General features: G+C 42.1%; 2 protein-coding genes across 3 annotated transcripts in view; both read right to left on the bottom strand.

The window, feature by feature from the left end:
- Positions 1 to 476: 476 nt before the first annotated feature.
- drg1 (developmentally regulated GTP binding protein 1) lies at positions 477 to 4,018 on the bottom strand. Its single transcript, XM_035776188.2, has 9 exons — positions 3,804 to 4,018; positions 3,152 to 3,275; positions 2,872 to 3,047; positions 2,445 to 2,514; positions 2,182 to 2,351; positions 1,891 to 2,021; positions 1,530 to 1,697; positions 1,261 to 1,383; positions 477 to 833 (listed from the first exon to the last, which is right to left on the bottom strand). The coding sequence occupies exons 1-9, from the start codon at positions 3,840 to 3,842 to the stop codon at positions 734 to 736; spliced, it is 1,101 nt and encodes a 366-aa protein (XP_035632081.1). The 5' UTR covers positions 3,843 to 4,018; the 3' UTR covers positions 477 to 733.
- Positions 4,019 to 4,893: 875 nt separating this feature from the next.
- Positions 4,894 to 19,184, bottom strand: part of kcnn2 (potassium calcium-activated channel subfamily N member 2) — a 30,834-nt gene continuing 16,543 nt past the window's right edge. The window contains exons 7-9 of one of the 2 annotated variants that reach the window (XM_035776183.2): positions 15,920 to 15,928; positions 12,577 to 12,646; positions 4,894 to 7,154 (exon numbers count right to left, since the gene is read on the bottom strand). In XM_035776183.2, the coding sequence (XP_035632076.1) occupies positions 6,879 to 7,154; positions 12,577 to 12,646; positions 15,920 to 15,928 (355 nt within the window). In that variant the 3' untranslated portion in view covers positions 4,894 to 6,878. The remainder of the gene's footprint in view (positions 7,155 to 12,576; positions 12,647 to 15,919; positions 15,929 to 19,184) is intronic. The other variant, XM_035776184.1, reaches the window with a different exon arrangement.

The raw sequence follows: 19,184 nt of genomic DNA, 5'->3' as shown, positions 1-19,184 counted from the left end.
TCCTCAGCTCACTAGATCCACCAACCTCAGCCTCCCAGTGACTTGGATTACAGGCACATGCCACCGCACCCGGCAATCTACCTTCTCTTCACACAAATGACGGTGATCTGGGACTGTTCCCGGAAAAGCAGTATGTCATTCACGTTGGGCTCGTCAGACTCGTTAAAGGGAAGTTTGTGGTGAGCAAATCGCAGTCCTGATGTCCATAAGTTATTTTTTCTCATAAGAAACAGTTGCAGCAACATTATGTAAAAAATAAGTTAAAGAAAATAAGAACGTTTCATAAGAACAGTCTCTCACCATTGAAAGTACAGAGATGGAGCAGGACACACCCATGTAACTGGGGCAGGATTTTGTGAGGGAAATGTGAATGTTATGAAGTTGTATGTGTCACTGTTGTTCAACATAGTAATTACAGTGCATCTTTCAAGGCATAAACCCATGACATGATGTAAAATAAAAGACGATCCCATAAGTCATATTTATGGTGTTTATTTGATATTTTTGAGATTCAAGGATAATACTCTTAAATGGATTTAATGAATCACATGTCGGCATAAATGAGAGGTAAACGCAACATGGACATTCATATTTTTTCTTTTCTGTTTTTCAAATTCCAAAATAAAATTGAGAACCACAAGACACAGATGTTCTCGTGGATATGTTTGAGAGGGGTCTTCATGAGCAGCAGACTATTTCCTGTGATGAGAAAATTAAGCAATCAGGAGTCTTTTTACTTTTTCACCAGCTGGATAACATCCTCATCCTCCATGACATGGTCTTTTCCCACCTTCTGGGGGTTGTGTTTCACTGAAGCACCCCACACCAGAGCACTGAAAATACAGGAAGACAGAGTGTTAGAACAATACCAACCAGCTGCAACATTGAGTCATATTTGTCTGTGTGCTGGACACAGTGGCAGCTAAGGTTGCGTTTAAACAGGCAGCCCAATTCTGATCTTTTTTTCACTAATTGGTCTTTTGACCAATCAGATCAGCTCTGATGTGATTGGTCAAAAGACCAATTAGAGGAAAACATATCAGAATTGGGCTGCCTGTACCCATGTGAATTTTGAATGTAATTGTTTTTTTTATGATAAATGTTATATATAGTTTTTATACAGTATAGTTTAAAAAAAAAAGTTAATTATTTCTTACTGATTGTGGCTTTAAATCAGTTAAATACTGGGAGTGTACCCCAGTCTTTTCAAAAACATCAACAAGATTCACAAAAGCCATTCATCAACAGTATAGTACTCACTATTTTAATTCTTTGAGGAGGCTTTTATGAATCTTCAAACAGAAGTCCTCCACGGCAGTATGTTCAGTAGGTAGAACAACTGGAGATGTGTAGTCAGGAAGCTGGCCTTTGGGTTTGGTGTATCTGGGGGACAACACATTCAAATTATTAATTCACAAAAACAACATTTACGCAAGTAGTACAAAACAGTTCTGTGTGTAATATGAGTTGTTTCATATAGGGTTCCAATGTCCCATCTAAGGGCTGTTACGTTGAGTGTATTTCCTTACATGCGCACTAGGTGCAGGTAGTCCCACATCTTCTCCAGAAGGTCATCAAAATTCCAGCGGGAGTGGGCAGAGATGGGCACGCAGTGGGGCACCTTGTAGATGATGTCCAGTTCTTCAATGGAGATCTGGTCAATTTTGTTGAGCACATAAATGCAGGGGATGTACACTCTGGTGGGATTAAACAGAACTGTTATGTCAGCAGGTCTGTAGGGGAGCGTTGACCTTACTTTGGAATGCGGTATAGCGGGACTTTGGCTAGGGGGTATAGATTGGATCTAATCATTGATTAATTGAGGATTAAGAATTTTTAAAAACTCAAAAAATTACATCCCTGAGTTTGTAGAAGTGCTCAGCTGCTTACCGGTTTCCCTCCACCACGTCGATGAGGTCATCAGCCGTGGAGTCACTGCGCAGGGTGATGTCAGCGTTGTGGATCTTGTACTCGGCCAGGATGCTCTTCACTGCGTCACCGTCCAGCTCACTCTGTGGACACTGGAGAAGGAGCAAGAAAGGAAGAACACCAGCGTAAGCCCATTGAAATGAAATGAGAGGGATAAAAGAAGAAACTACTTCCAGAGATAGAGCTGTGAAGAGAGAGAGAAATGGGAACAGGTTGAGCTGGACGTGAAAGTGATGTATTAAACAGACGTACTGTGACGGTGAAGTTGATGCCTCCTTTGTCCTTCTTCTTGAAGCCGATGTTGGGCGGCTTCTTGTTGAGGCGGATTCCAAAGCCTTCCAGCTCGTGTTCAATCAGCTTCTTGTGGCCCAGAGGCTTTAGAACATCCAACACTATGAGGATCAGGTTGCAGGTTCGAGCCACTGGGAAAAGAAAGACCACAGTTACAAACTACCTTCAAGGTGTGATTGTGACATGTTTGTGTATGGTTCTGATGATTCACTGATGGCTCTCACCTGCGATGACCTGTCGTCCTCTACCCTTGCCATCTTTGGCCCCCTCGATGATACCTGGGAGATCCAGGAGCTTGGAGACACAAAGGTGGAATAAACATAGAAATACTGAAACATCTCCTGCAAAACAACCACAAATTAAGTAAAAAGTACAAGTAGCAAAAATACCAATTATCACTGTAAGTACATATTGTCCTCTATTGGCCGTAAAGGAAAACGCCATCCAAAATACATATTTTGGTATTTTCTTCATTAGTCCCCTGTTGATACAGTCCCAAAATGTTTTACACGTCAGCAGTCAAGTTTTCAAGATATTGGACTTTCAAGAAGCATGATGATGTGGAAGTGACACTTGTCTTCTTGAAAGTTAAACATAGTTTTAGAGTGGATTTTCCCTTTAAGCTGAGGTGTAGGATGCACATAAAAGTACCTGTATTTTGGCACCCTTGTAGCGGATCACTCCTGGTACTGTGGTGAGGGTGGTGAACTCATAGGCCGCCACCTCAGAGTACACCCCTGCCAGGTTACTTAGCAAAGTAGACTTGCCCACTGAGGGGAACCCTACAAACCCGATACGGGCATCACCTGTTTTTGCCACATCAAAACCTATACAACAAAGAGTGACACATTAGTATTTATTACAATATGACAAGATCTTGTCCACCTCAACTTATCGACACAAAATATGATGATCACGAGTCAGGACTCACCTTCCCCTGTGCCTCCTCCACTGCCTCCCTTTGGTGTGATAAGTTCTCTCCTCATCTTGGCCAGGCGAGCTTTGAGCAACCCCAAGTGGTTAGACGTGGCCTTGTTCTTCTGAGTCCGAGCCATCTACCCAACACAGACAGAGGATGTTTAAATCATTCATATTCAACACAATATGACAACAGGCAGAACTATAATATTAGCTAGGCCTACTTGTCCAGAGCCAAGTTATTGCGATGGCTGGCTTTCGACTGATCACAAAGAAAACATTGTCATCACGACACCGGGGTGAATTACAATCTGTCAAAGCTGGGGATCTCCGGCGTGATTCTATACGTACCGGCGCCGGTTAGCATGCTACTGGTGTTTAAATAGCTAGTTTGTTACCCTGCCAACAATATAACGTTAGCTAGCTAATCTACAGTACCCTCTAGCTTACATTAAAAGCACAATAACACACAACTATGCTCAGACTCAGGTGTCTGACATCATATTATGGTTCTATTCATTTTTTATAAGGAGAAATCCATTGTAAGGCCTTGATTAGCCAAGTTAAATTTAGCCAACTAGCTAGCCATCTAGTCAATTGGCCAAACAAAAATGTGATTCACAGCTAACGCGTTAGCTAGCATTCGCGACCGTTAACGAACTTACCTCGGCCTCAATTTCTGCTATTTTAGCGAGTAAACTCATCTTGTAGCTGGTCCTTAGATGATATCACTATAACGATTAAACAAGTTTAATAGCAAAGTTTTAAAATGTTGTATTTTTGTCACGCAATCATACAAAACTAGCTAGCAACAGCTAGCACCCATGCTTTCAACCTGTGGCTGGGGTCTTGGCGGCTCTCGCGAGGAGGAAGAGGGAAGCAAACCAAAGAAACTCGATGGCATACTGGGCAAACTCAGAAAAGGCGTTGTAGTTGGCGCCACCTACTGGAATGAAGTAGTTTGCAGATTTGTATTTGCTATCTGGCATAAAAAAAGGAATACAAAAAAATACAAATAAAACAAGTTAGCTGACATGACATATTTCGTGCAACAGCAATGACATGAATGTTGCAGAAATTATGTAATTTAACACATTTCCAATACAAGATTCATGCTTGGTTTTGACAAATCATAAATTAAATGTATCTGACGCTGCATAATTCAACACACGCACATAATTCTCTCTCTCTCTCTCTCGCCCCCCCCTCCTTCCCTCAGTCCATCCCATCTCTTTCTCGTGCCCTCCCTCCCTCCTTCTGTCCGTCCCCGTCTCTCTCTCTCTCTCTCTCCTTCCCCCCCTCCTCTTGTCCCCCCCACCCCCTCTCTCTCTCTGTCTCTCCCCCTCCTTCCCTCAGTCCATCCCATCTCTCTCTCGTGCCCTCCCTCCTTCTGTCTGTCCCCTCTCTCTCTCTCTCTCTCTCTCTCTCTCCTTCCCTCCCTCCTCTCGTCCCCCCCCCCCCTCTCTCTCCCCGCTCTCCCCCTCTCAGTATGTCCCTGTCTCTCCTTTCCCCCCCCTTCCTTGCTCCTTCCGTCCGTCTGCCTGCGCTCTCTCTCGTTCACTCTCTCTCTCTCGCTTGCTCTCTCTCTCGTTCGTTCGCTCCCTCCCTCCCTCCCTCCCTCCCGTCCCCGTCTCTCTCTCCTTCCCTCCCTCCCTCCCTCCTTCAGTCCGTCCCTGTCTCTCTCTCTTTACGTCCGTGCCCCCCCCTCTCTCTCCAGTCAAATGGATGGTATTAGTAATGCACACGCATCTGGTAAATAGTAGTTTTTATTGTTTAATATTTCTATCGCATACAGTACATAATATCTCAAAAGTATCTATGTTGCTAAAATTTCTGGATCAACTGTCAGTGTTTTAAAGCTCAAATACCAACAACAGTACATTCAACACTGTAGATGGGATTGAGCTTTTGGTTGGTTGGACAAGGTCATTGCAGAAAGTTGACTAGATAAGTGCCCATCAGATGAATGTGGCACACTCCTTTAACTTCTGAAAACCTTGCAGGAGGGAGGGTGCATATTGCCAAAATGTGCATAAATGGTGGAAGGTTACCTTTATTTCCCTTTGTGACTGGCCAGTGGCCAAGCTATTGCTGTTCAAAACAAAGTTACAAAGCTTTGTTGATAATAATACTATAATCTTGAGCACATACAATATTTTCACAATTATATGTGTCAGAGATTACTTTTTTGCAGTTAGGTTTTGACATTTTACTTCTCAATCTGATAACCACCACTCATTATTAAGGATATGTGGTTAGTGATCACACAGTAAGTTGCTATATCATCTTCTATACATTCCTCTTGAACTAACAATGTATATTCCTATGGTTTTTGAAAGAGATATATTGAACCTCTTCTGAAGTAAGCTATCATTTCAGAAACAAGACAGGCCTGATCATGGTAGGGATGATGGGAGGCTCTTCAACATGGTTTCTTAACCCTGGTCCTGGAGGTTTACTGGAAGATATGTTGAATATGCTGGATTTAATCTCGACCTATGCAACGTGTTGCATCGTTTATTCTGTTCATATCTCTCCATCATCATTTGCTTGTAAATATTGTGTGAAAGACATATATTGTAAGAGGTGTGCGGAGGTGTGCTTATCCTCATGAACATATAAAAATATGAATTTTCTTTTAAAAGTGAGTTACTGTTCTTGTGAGTTATTGGTTTGCATTGCAACCAACTAGTGTTGCTCAGCTGAGGCAAAAAACAGTATAAATACTAAGTGCCTCCAGGACAAGAGTTGAGATATTTTGAGGAAAGAACAAACTGTGTTTGTGATAATTGAAAATATTAATTTCAGTAGCCTAGCAGTTTGATATTGAGGTCCCTTTGTGGTACATAGCATGAGGGCTTTGACTTGAGTCACCCTCACTAATTCACAATTTATTAATTGCGCATTGACCATAAATCCATGCCCAAACATCTAAATTGTTGTTATTTTAAGGAGCAACAAAAATGTATATAATATGTCAGTCAGTATTGAAGTGCATTGATTAAAAAGTAAGTGCAAGTACAGATTTAGATGCATTCATTTTGATAAGAGGACTAAATTGTTTGCAGTGTGGCCCCAAAAATAGTCATTCTACAGGGGCACTCAGCAACATCAACAAAAAACGCTATAGTTGATGCTGTTTCTAACCTAAAAGATATATGTTTTTTCCTCATATTTCAAGCTGCATATGGTACCTCTGAGTGACAGTATGTGGGTACCTTCTTGTGCTGCCCTCTGTCTGCAGTTCATTCATCTCCATCAAATACTTTTTCCTCAATAAAAAGTATTGCTGTACTGCTTGCTGATTGACAGGTCCCTTGATTTCTCAGCTTGCTTTAAGGAACACGGCATCTGAATCAAGCCAGCGGAAGCACAAAGTCTGTGAGAAGAAGCACTATTTTAGTGCCATATCTTTACACCCGGCCGGTAACCTTGCAGTCCTAAAACTGGCTACCTCTGCATAGAGATGGAGTATAGTTCTGATCACAGCCCCCCATCGATAGGCCTAATAGTTTTTACTGAGGAAAGCATATTTTTCTACAGTCCTGTCACCAGAGCAAGGAAAACAACATCTTTTGAGATAATAAAAAACAAACAACAGCATCAGTTTAAAATCCATTGTCCCGGTACCTTGGATTCTGTCATCAGAATTTGGATAACACTTATTGAAAGGCTTTACAATAAATGCAACCTGGCCACATGATGGCAAAAGTCTTCTCTGTAGGTGTTCCACTTGGACTCTAGCTGCTCTCGGAGGAGGTGGGTGGTGCCGTGGAGGACGACCTCCGTCTGGAGACAGACTGTGAGCGCTCAGGGCTGTGTTTGTCGTATGGCTGGAGCTGCACCTCCAGGAAGTCCCTGTGCTGCTGGCTGATGACCTGGCTGATGAGTCCTGGCAGGGCCTGCAGGTTCCCCAGCAGAGTCTCCAGCTTGGTCTCCAGCATGGCGATCCTCTTCTCCATGTCCTCCCCTCTCTCGTTCAGGTCTGAGATCAGGTCATACATGATGTTCTGAGTCTGGAGGAGGAGGAGAGACTCACAGTCAGAGTAAGAGGGTGAGAGCCTCCCAGAGCACGGGGTGCTTTAGGCTAGAGAGGTTGCAGGCAGTTGTAAAATTATTTATTTGTTTTATTTACCTTATTTTGCATATTTTATGAACCTTTATTTACACAGGCAAGTCAATAAATAAGAGCAAATTCTTATTTACAATGACGATCTGTCCAGAGGCGAAGACAGCAGCGACGAAGAGAACAAAACAAAGACATCACAAGAATACACATAGACATACACACATGGCAACAGTGCATTTGAGACAATTGAGGGGCAAATCCTGACTTAGTCAAATTTTCACTCAGTCATGCATTGATGTCAAAAGGCTAAGTGAAAATTTTACTGAAATGGAAGTTAGGAGTTGTCCCTCAGCTGAGAAGAGAGAGAGCATGACATTGATACTACTAACTAGATACAGCTTGTGATTAATTTGATCATGGGTTGCATCATTCTAAGTATCTAATCACTACTATCTACTGTTTCCCACTACAGCACTAAACTGTTCCTTGGAGATGTTGATTTTACAGGCTATTAGTTTGCACTCCTGTCAGAACTGAACTCAGTCTACAGCTATTCTCAGACAAAAGGGATACAACACAACTGTCTCGGTGACTGTTGAAAAGAGAACAATCTTAAAGTGCCCTCCAAAACAAAATGATTATTCACTGTGATAAAAAAAGTGTTAGAAACGCACAGCTGAGTCAATGTAGACAGAGACAGATCAACATAATATAACAAATAGTGTGTCTGGACACGGGTAGCCTAATTAACATTTTACAGAGGTTCATCATCACAACAAACAACCCACTGGGCACACACTGGTTGAATCAACGTTGTGTCCATGTCATCTTCAATGAAAATATGTTGAACGAACGTGGAATAGACGTTGAATGGATGTCTGTGCCCAGTGGGAAAACCGGATGCTGAAGATAAGCAAATCAAATATGAATTGATAACTTGCAGAGAAATTCTGCTGTATACACTTACTAACTTCTGCGCCAGGAAGTTGATCTTCTTCCTCTGGAGACATGGCATGTTATCAAACAGTGAGATATCCAGTTCTGTGGGGGCTGGAGAGTGGGAGTGAGGGCTGCTGTGTACCGAGCTAATGTTCACTATGAAAGTAATCACTGCCAGCCTGTGGCCAATGCCATCCATCATTCATCTTGTCCTTTTCTCATTTGGGGCAGGAATAATGGGTTGGGTGGCTTGTTTAGAATCACAGTGATCCACTGAGGACCAAAACAACACTGACAGCTATTCACCAGTGACACTCCAACTGAGGCAGATAACGTTTCACTAGGTTGCATCACTACCACAACAACTCATCACGTCCTATGATGTTTTAAAAGAAAATACATTTTCCACAGATGATCAAGGTATTTAGAATTGATATGCTTAGAGAGATTAAATCTATATCGGAAACCTTGATGTATAGCCCATGAAATGAGGAACCAATTTTATGGTTGCCTCTGAATTCATGAAAATAAGGATGGGACCTTGAGGCGACAGCAAAATGCAACATTTAGAGTTATTGCCCTGCCAAAACCAATCTGAGCCTCTCTCTGTAAGAAGTGAATTGTGGATAGACACATACAGTTGAAGTCGGAAGTTTACATACACCTTAGCCAAATACCTTTAAACTCAGTTTCACAATTCCTGACATTTAATCCTAGTAAAACTTCCCTGTCTTGGGTCAGTTAGGATCACCACTTTATTTTAAGAATGTGAAATGTCAAAATAATAACAGAAGAAATTATTAATTTCAGATTTTATTTCTTTCATCACATTCCCAGTGGGTCAGAAGTTTACATAAACTCAATTAGTATTTGGTAGCATTTCCTTTAAATTGTTTAACTTGGGTCAAACGTTTTGGGTAGCCTTCTACACGCTTCCCACAATAAGTTGGGTGAATTTTGGCCCATTCCTCCTGACAGAGCTGGTGTAGCTGAGTCAGTTTTGTAGGCCTCCTTGCTCACACACGCATTTTCAGTTCTGTCCATAAATTTCCTATAGGATTGAGGTCATGGCTTTGTGATGGCCACTCCAATACCTTGACTTTGTTGTCCTTAAGCCATTTTGCCACAACTTTGGAAGTATGCTTGGGGTCATGGTCCATTTGGAAGAACCATTTGCGACCAAGCTTTAACTTCCTGACTGATGTCTTGAGATGTTGCTTCAATATATCCACATTTTCCTACCTCATGATGGCATCTATTTTGTGAAGTGCACCAGACCCTCCTGCAGCAAAGCACCTCCACAACACAATGCTGCCACCCCCGTGCTTCACGGTTGGGATGATGTTCTTCGGCTTGCAAGCCTCCCCTTTTCCTCCCAAAATAACGATGGTCATTATGGCCAAACAGTTCTATTTTTGTTTCATCAGACCAGAGGACATTTCTCCAAAAAGTATGATCTTTGTCCCCATCTGCAGTTGCAAACCATAGTCTGGCTTTTTTATGGAGGGTTTTGGAGCAGTGGCTTCTTCCTTGCTGAGCGGCCTTTCAGGTTATGTCGCTATAGGACTCTTTTGACTGTGAATATAGATACTTTTGTACCTGTTTCCTCCAGCATCTTAACAAGATTCTTTGCTGTTGTTCTGGGATAGATTTGCACTTTTCACACCAAAGTACGCTCATCTCTAGGAGACAGAACACGTCTCTTTCTTGAGCGGTATGATGGCTGCGTGGTCCCATGGTGTTCATACTTGCGTACTATTGTTTGTACAGATGAACGTGGTACCTTCAGGCGTTTGGAAATTGCTCCCAAGGATGAACCAGACTTGTGGAGGTCTAAAATTGTTTTTCTGCAATCTTGGCTGATTTCTGTTGACTTTCCCATGATGTCAAGCAAAGAGGCACTGAGTTCAAAGGTAGGCCTTGAAATACATCCACAGGTACACCTCCAATTGACTCAAATTATGTCAATTAGCCTATCAGAAGCTTCTAAAGCCATGGCATAATCTTCTGGAATTTTCCAAGCTGTTTAAAGGCACAGTCAACTTAGTGTATGTAAACTTCTGACCCACTGGAATTGTGATACAGTGAATTGTAAGTGAAATAATCTGTCTGTAAACAATTGTAGGAAAAATTACTTGTGTCATGCACAAAGTAGATGTCCTCACCGACTTGCCAAAACTATAGTTTGTTTAACAAGAAATTTGTGGAGTGGTGAAAAACGAGTTTTAATGACTCCAACCTAAGTGTATGCAAACTTCCAACTTCAACTGTAGATCAACTGAGTCAAGAGTATGCCTCTGTTAATCATGAGCAAATTAAACTGAAAATGCATTAAATCTTTATAATATAACACTAATAAAATATGACCAGAACTCAGTGAAGGGTAGACTGGGACTGTAAGTATATTCAATTGAGGCACAAAAATGCTTGTGTAATTGTGGGCTGATTTCACTGACCCAGATTTAGCCGACACTGGGTCCAGGAAGCTGGACATGTGGGTATACATAGGCCTTTGACCCAATGTATACCCAAAACCCCAAGTAGCTGAAATTATAATGACTACCAACTGACTCCGTAAATCAAAGTGTAGAAAATTTAAATAAAATGTAAGAAATAAATATCCTGCATTTTTATTAATGAAATGGTCATTCAGTTTGAGGACAAATGCTGAAAAAAAGTGTTTAGGATACTGTAATTGTAGACCTACCACACTATTAATGTATCCTGTATTAATATATTTATTTATTTATTTAGGCAAGTCAGTTAAGAACAAACTCTTATTTCAATGACAGCCTACATCAGCAAAACCCATGACGCTGGGCCAATTCTGCACCGCCCTACGGGACTCCCAATCACAGTCGGCTGTGATACAGCTTGGATTTGAACCAGGGTGTCTGTAGTGGCGCCTCAAGCACTGAGATGCAGTCCCTTTGACCACTGCGCCACTCAGGAGCCCCAACTGCTTTATGTTCTGCCCGAAATTGCTACAACTGTAGGGAAACCACTGCTATGTGAGGGATTTCTCATAGCTTTGCAAAGGCTATGCAGCTGCCAAAGTTATTTGAAGTTCCATTATACATCTCCATCTATCTACGGGGAGCTCATGTACTGTGATGATTAATGCTATGCTGCCCTCTGATGGCGAGAGCCACTTATGACATTGATTAAAGATGGCCGAATGGGCTGTACTCGTTTTCTTCCCCAATCTTAATCCTCTCCTAACTCACTGTGAGCCTTCATAGCACTCTGTGATAGGGTGATATTAGCTAACTAATGTATTTTGTGGCATGGTGGCCTGAAACCAATTTGACTGTGGTGGACATTTGAATGTCAGTCCTCTCTCTCTCCCTTCCTCTATCATTGTTTCTGGCTGAATCCTCACGTCAGACTCACAGCATGTCTCCCTTTCCAGGTTAGTATATTGTATTTTTTTGTTGCGTCAGGCTAGCTCTCTGCCTAGTCTTTCCCTAAGGTGTGTCAATGTCTGTTATCACAAGATCACCACCAAAGAGAAATGTGCTGAAAGATAGCAATGTGTTCAATACCATCAAAGTGTGGTTTCCCAGACACTGATTAAGAAAACTCCTGGACTAAAAAGCAATTTCAAGACTCTCCTTGACCATGCTTTTTAATCCAGGACTAGGCTTAATCTAAGTCTGGGAAACCAAACCTAAAGGTAAATTAGTTTGACGTACCTATCAGGATGGGTATCCTGATCTCATAAAATAATATGCATTCCTTTATATAATCTTTAAAACAAAGATACTGTAGGTTTTCACTTACAACAAGGGGTGGAAATGGAGGGAACCTGAAGAAACCAGGTTCCCTCTGGGAAGTTATTTTGACATGCAAAAATGTGCAGTTTTACATGTAGTTCATTTTCATTATTCATTTTGACATGTACAAATGCACTGAATTCAAGGAATTTACAATGGAGGGTTCCCATAGGGACCCCCCCCTTTCCACCCCTGACAGTATGTATATCGTTATATAATCTTTGAAACCAAGATACTGTATGTTTCCACCAACAACATTCCTGCATCTAGCCTGAGAGCCAGTCTGTTTAATGTGCTATCATGCCAACTCCTTGTCATGCCAATGAGTTGGCAAGAGCACAAACAGATCTGGGACCAGGCTGTCCTGCACCCAGTTCAAGAAGTAGAAATATAATGCATCTTATTTTCTTTCAATGACATTACACAACTGGTTCTTCTTAACATTCATATGGAAAGTCTGTTTATTTGACACCTGTAGACTTTGTTTGTTTATATGAAAATGTGTTATTAATTCCCCCAATGCATTGATATCACATGTATCACATGGAATCCTTCAAATCAAAAAGTGGGTTAGATAGAGATCAATCCAAATGCACAACCAAACTTCACAACCAAAATAAACTGGAATATGTGACGTTTGTCAGTCCAGCTTACCTTTGCAAGGTCCACTAGTGAGTTTGCTTGGTCATTCAGCTTGCGTTGCTCCATTTTAACACTTCTCAATCTGAACAGAAGACCATTCAGAACCCAATAAATGTATCTATTCGGTAAAGATGGGTTTAACAGATCTGTGCACACAGAAGGAATACACACAGAGAGCACTCACTCCTAGGACATGCACAGGATGTGTGTAGAGAATGCAGGATTGGTTTCAGACAGTTTGATTGACTGCATGCAAGTGAAGACCACAGAGTGGAGAAGCTGCCAGAGAGGAGAATGTGTCTATTACTGCAGTAAATCTCCAGCCCCTGAACTCTAGAAACAAAGACATATACAAGGGCTCAACTAGGTAGATACAATCTGTTGCAATGGGATTTAGCTGAAATAAACGATTAATGCAGTATATAAACTATCATAAGTCGCGGGACCTGGTTTTCTAACCATAACAAACATTTATACACATGCTAAAAGCTTCATCCAAACACCTGGAAGACGTTTCTCTGTTTGATTCTCGTGAATTAATTAATCCAACTTCAAGTAAGATCATTTTCATTCTCAAAATAGAAAAACACTTTTCTATTCCAACTAAAGTGCTGTGATAGTCAAACTCTACACAAAAGCAGGTATTAATTCATTGTTCAACATAAATACAGCATTGTAAAATATAATTTAATGATAAAATGAATCAAATGTATCATTAAAAAGGATAACAACGATTACAGTAAAGTTGCAGCTTTATGTCGTATACCAGTTATTGATCAAAGAGAACATCCACCTGGTACTGTATCTTATGTAAAATGACCTAGTTACTAACAGTGATATGCTACATTGTTACATAGTGAGAAACTCATCCAGCTGGTATGAGACCTTTCTCTCTTGGTGATGCAGACCAGTTAAAAACACAAAAATACACTTCTTCAAGAGCCAGAGTGAAATTAGTAACTTGCTTTAATCCATACAGCTGTCTTAAATAATTCAAATCTCCGGTTTAATTAGGCTACTAGAGCAAATGTTTATCACCCACACTCACTGGGGAGTCAAAAACAGCAACTGTACTCGGGATATCAAGAGTCGCCCCCCTGCAACCACCCGTTTTGCATGCTAAATCAGAATGAGACCAACACACACAGTGAGCTGGAGGCATGACAGTAACATAGCCCTTGTGACCAGCTTTTTCTTTCAGATAAAACCCAATGCTCTCAGACTAATTGTATAAACTGATGAGATGGGCTTTGAGTTAGCGGCTCTAATTAGACTGTGTGAATTTGAGGGTGTACAGCACCATAGAACAAGGAGGAGAACACGAGGGGTCTTCAGGGACCCTCTGCTAATAGGCCCAGATTCATCTAGTCTCATGCAATGGAGCATCATTGTTAGGCATTCCAATACAAAGGCAGAAATGTGTGGAGCTAGATGACAGGTTAGAGCAACAAGGGGCACTACAGGAGCCACTGAAGGACACTACAGGCAAAGGACGATGCCTCAACAGCTAGTGAGGGGTAGCTGTATGGTCCAAAAGAAGCACATTCTAAAACAACTAGCCAATGTTATTGCAAAAATAGCACTTTTATTGTTCAAGTAATCTGGCAAATTGAAAGGTAAAAAGATACCAGAGTGAAAGACATGAGAGAATCAACATTAAAATGTTTGTGCAGTTGAGATGTAAGACTTGTCAGAATTCTGCATTTCACGGTTGGATGACCAATAGCTGTCAAATGGTGTTGATGAACAAGGCAGGCAGGAAGCTGGGGTCAGAATGTGTGCGGTCCTGGTCTTTCAATTGGTGCTTAACTGCTTTGCTATTCATCAGGGGGAAAACAGCTATGCTAAGCTTTTCAATGCCCTTTTGAATTCTTTAAGGCAATCTCAGTAGTGCTGCACCATAGATTTTCTCTGGGATGCTCTCTTTGTCATGACCCCTGATTACCTCGCTGTGAAAAGACTGATCCTAAATGGTCTTCAGTGTAATGGACAGGCCGTTCTGCAGGCCGACTCTGCCCTGCCCCGGCTGTGTCTGCCTGACTACTGGGATTCATGCTGTGTCAGTTACATCACAATATCTTTAAAGCAGGACAAGATCCCGGAGGCTTAACCTGACCTTCCCCTCTAAGGTCGTGTCCCTGTCTCACACCTCCACTGAGCTACCAAGCTAACGGACGCATGCTGCTTCCTGTCCCACTTCCTTCTGTACATCAACCTCCCTCCTGCCTCCTGGATAGGCGCAGACTCCAGGGGACTGTCAAACTGCATTATACAGAGGTTGGTCTGTGTGCCTGCCAAATAATCCTCTCATCTCCTCCAGCATAGTGTAAAACATCTGGCTGTGTACATGCATCATTCTAGTTGTCGCTAGACAAATGGGTCACACCAATGTGATAAACTAAGGCCATTACACTAGACTAAGGAGAGTGTGGCTACCTCGGTGCAGCTATGAGCTACATACCAGGTCTCTGTTGAAAAATAGATTTTTATCTCAATGAAACTAACTGGGTAAATAAAGGTTCAATAAATCTGTGAATTCTACTGGCGTATTCATAATGGCCACTGTCTTTGTTGCTACCAGTCATCCAAGAGAGAAATGGAGGGAATGCAACTGTAGCAGACGTCACAATGGTTTCACAAGGCGAAAGATGACCCCAAGCCCTAGTTAATGTAGCCAAGGCAGATCGATAGGGGGAGTAAACATTGACCTGATTCTATTCTGTAGTTATTACAGCAAGCCTCTCCTCTCCTCAAGCACTAGCGGTCATCCTTCGGTTCATGAAAGCACAGTTTATTGGAGTTTAATCAGTGGCTTGCTTTCTGATTAAATATCAAATTCTCTTCACATTCATGCAACAATGGAAAGAATAACACCCTCCATCACCCATAATTGAAATTCATCAAAGGAAGATACATGGGAACATGAGCATTGATGTTTAATTGGCAGATGTGTAACGCTTTGACAGAAGAAAAGTAGGGCGGAATTGATCGAGAGGTCTTGCTTGTCTAAATATACCATGCTGAGTTTTTGTAGGCTAGTCACTAGTTCATCCTATTAACTTATTTTGGCCTAATCCTCATGTTGTCTAGGTAAATGATCTAAAAGACAAATCAAAAATCTTAACGGTGTTGTGTAACAATATAAAATGAAATACAGTGTTTCTGACAAATGTACATTATGTGCCATTGTGTGATCAATCATTACTCGATGGGAAATCAAAATGTGTAGCTATGGTATGAATTTCACTTATCAAATGAAGGAGTGTAATTTTTCTCACATCACTGAGTCAAAAAAGCAAGCTCTCATTTGCATGCACACAACATTTCTGTAGCTACATGTGAGGCGAAGACTTACTTTCGAGCTCTATTGCATTGGTCGACACAAACGGGAAAAAAAGGAAACATAAAATAGACAAATGAATTATTACAACATCAGATAAATGCGTCCAGATGGCAGGATCAGTCTCCAGTTCAGGCCTGGGTACTGCAACCTGAATCCCACTGCTGCCATTTTGAATAACAACAACACTCACATCCACTTAATACCATCATCACTATGAGCAGCATCTTTTATTTTTTTTTGCCCCTTTTTCTCACCAATTTTGTGGAATCCAATTGGTAGTTACAGTCTTGTCCCATCGCTGCAACTCCTGTACGGACTCGGGAGATGCGAAGGTCGAGAGCCGTGCGTCCTCCAAAACACAACCCAGCCAAGACTCACTGTCCGCTTAACCAGCCGCACCAATGTGTCGGAGGAAACACCGTACACCTGGCTACCGTGTCAGCGTGCATTGCGCCCGGCCCGCCACATGAGTTGCTAGTGCACAATGGGACAAGAACATCTCTGCCGGCCAAACCCTCCCCTAACCCGGACTATGCTGGGCCAGTTGGGCACCACCCCATGGGGCTCCGGGTCGCGGCCGGCTGCGACAGAGCCTGGACTCAAACCAGGATCTCTAGTGGCACAGCTAGCACTGCGATGCAGTGCCTTAGACCACTGCACCTCTCAGGCGGCAGCAGTATCTTTTTACCTCACAGCTATGCCTCACCACAGATAACCAAGGAATCATGGGGTTTAAGGCTTCAATATTCCTGTCACATTATTCGGCCCCTGCTAGCTACTCCCCGAGGTCCTGTCCTAATCCTCCCCTACAGACCGGCCCAGTTTATCAGACATGCAGCACTGTCAGACCAGCCACACTGAGCGAACCAATGACCAGAGAGACAGCCGTGGCAGTCTGACACGTTCTCTAGCTAACATTTATCTTGGTTTTCACCAGGAACACTGCAGAGATCATGGAAAAAGAACAAAGCTACCTCCTCCTCCCCTCGGACCTGTCCCCTAAATGCTATTGGTGGAAGATCTTACAGGGCGATTGATATGGCTCAGGCCAGAGGAGGAAGCATAGGGATTATTCATACTTTCCCACCACTATTGCTTCAAGACAGGTCACTGACCCCTCTCCAGCCCTCCACTGGAGCAGCATCGCATTAGAGCAAACCAAGACTGTTCTCAGGACAGGCTTGGTTGTAGCTAGGTATGTTCGAGTTGCGTCAGGGACAATTTTAGCTAATCCTAATTATTTTCCTAACCCTAACCCAATTCTCCTAACCTGCCACGTTAATTTTCCTAACCAACACATTAATTATCCGAACCTGCTAGAAAAGTCGCTTCTGCTAGTCAAAACTGGCAGACCTGCCCTGAGAACATTCTTGGTTTCCACTACTGCAATACAGCTCCATTTGAGGGATGAGCATGCTCCCAGGCACACCCTCTCTGTGGCCACTGACTCCTCCCAACACACAGTATATGTACATCCTCCCAGGCAGCCCACACTTGGAGCTGAACCCTGCAGCTGAGGCCACAGGCATCACTTAACACACACCATGAGGTGCTTTCTGAACCCCAACTCCTCTGCTAAGACCCACTCCCTCTTCATACAGCTTACTGAGCCTGTATAAAAGGGGAGATGGGCATGCCCTTGAACAAAGTGGTGGATGTGGCGTTTTACAACTGAATCTGGTCCTGTGGAGATTCTGCCAAAGCTCTGAGGGTTTCCCATTATTAGCTCATCCTAGAGAAGAGGAGGATGACATGATATGCTGTCATTACCACAAATAGCCTGAATTCAGCTATAAAAGACATAGTACCTCTGCCTGCGCAACTATGACAGAAGCCTATAAAACAGTCGCATTTTGGATGGGGGTTGCAGCAGAAGCAGCCAATACTCTCTACCTGTAATCCCTTTCAAAAATCTAAACTCTTAATGTCATCATGGTAAATGATGCACGAAGAAACGAATCATGAGCAAATTAAAAGCTCCACACAGGAGACCACACAGACCCGTTAACACACAGAAACTATATCAAACAAGAGAACATTTTCACTATAGCATATGATTACAATCAGACCCTAGTCATCATAGTAATGTAAACCAGATCTGATCTCGAAGAGGAAAAATATATCATTGCGTTTGATATGATAGTCAGTTGCGTAGTTAAAAGGGGGAAAATACAGTGTTCGAAGTAGGCTTAGGCTTATAAGACAGCTTTGGTACACCAAGAGGAGAGGACATGGAAATCAATAGGGTTTTAGAGATAGAGAGCACTTGCATTCTCCCTGTAGACTGTCTAAGAAACTGCCTGACAGGGAAACTGGCTAATCATAAGGATACACGCTAAAGGAACAACTCAGAGGTTAGGCCCAGAGGTCAGCATGATATTTGGCTCAGACTTTAGGTACACAACAAAGACACTCACAGTCATCTTGACAAGCAATAGAACAGGCAGTTCCTTACATCATGGTGATGCAGGATGAGATAGAGGGGGAGGGAAGAGGGAGCGAGAGAAAGATGAGAGGTTTTACTGTCACCGCTGAGAAGGCAGGGGAGTGAAAATGGTCCTCAAGAGTTTATCATGAATAGTTTAGGTTATGGTAAAAAAAGGGTCTGGGCCCTTCCCAGCACATCTGTCATGGTTTACAGTTGCTTTGAAGATACCAGATTAGACAACTAGTAATCAAGTGCAGATAAGTTATCAGCAATTGAGAAAGATCTCCCAGTCATTTTACATTCTCCTGATCTAGTAAGTAAATTGCTTTCAATAAAAAAGATTGAATGACTACTTTGCAATTATAGCCTACCACTTTGCAGTAGCACAGTAACACCAATATAACACCACTACATGATGATATAGAGTTTATCAGTTAGCATCAGAACGATCTTACTACCAAGTCAACTTTAAAGTTAGATCATTGGCCTATGAGCGTTTCTGGAAATGTTTGTGCATACTCATATAGCATAACTGTTTCTATAATTCATTATTTCTCAAAACAGAAGTAAATACTTTCGATTTGCATATCATCTGCATAATTTGTGTAACTGCCATTGAGATATCCCACAGTATTGACCTCTGAGCTGTTAAGAGGGCACAGCTGACATGCTTTGGAACTAAATACTTCCTGACACCCTTCCAACTTATCAATATTACAAAACAATGGAGTGAAATGAGCAAGAAAATTTTTTTTTTTTTAAATATTCCACATTGTAAATATATATTTGGACTACAGGTGTCAAACAATTCAGCTCTCAGGTTCGTATTCTCATCTTTGATACTGTACG

The sequence above is a fragment of the Oncorhynchus keta genome, chromosome 9 (assembly GCF_023373465.1).
Source record: "Oncorhynchus keta strain PuntledgeMale-10-30-2019 chromosome 9, Oket_V2, whole genome shotgun sequence".
In the NCBI taxonomy this organism is placed as follows: domain Eukaryota; kingdom Metazoa; phylum Chordata; class Actinopteri; order Salmoniformes; family Salmonidae; genus Oncorhynchus; species Oncorhynchus keta.
Note: the sequence above shows the minus strand (reverse complement) of the source record. Positions and strands in the feature narration are given on the sequence as shown.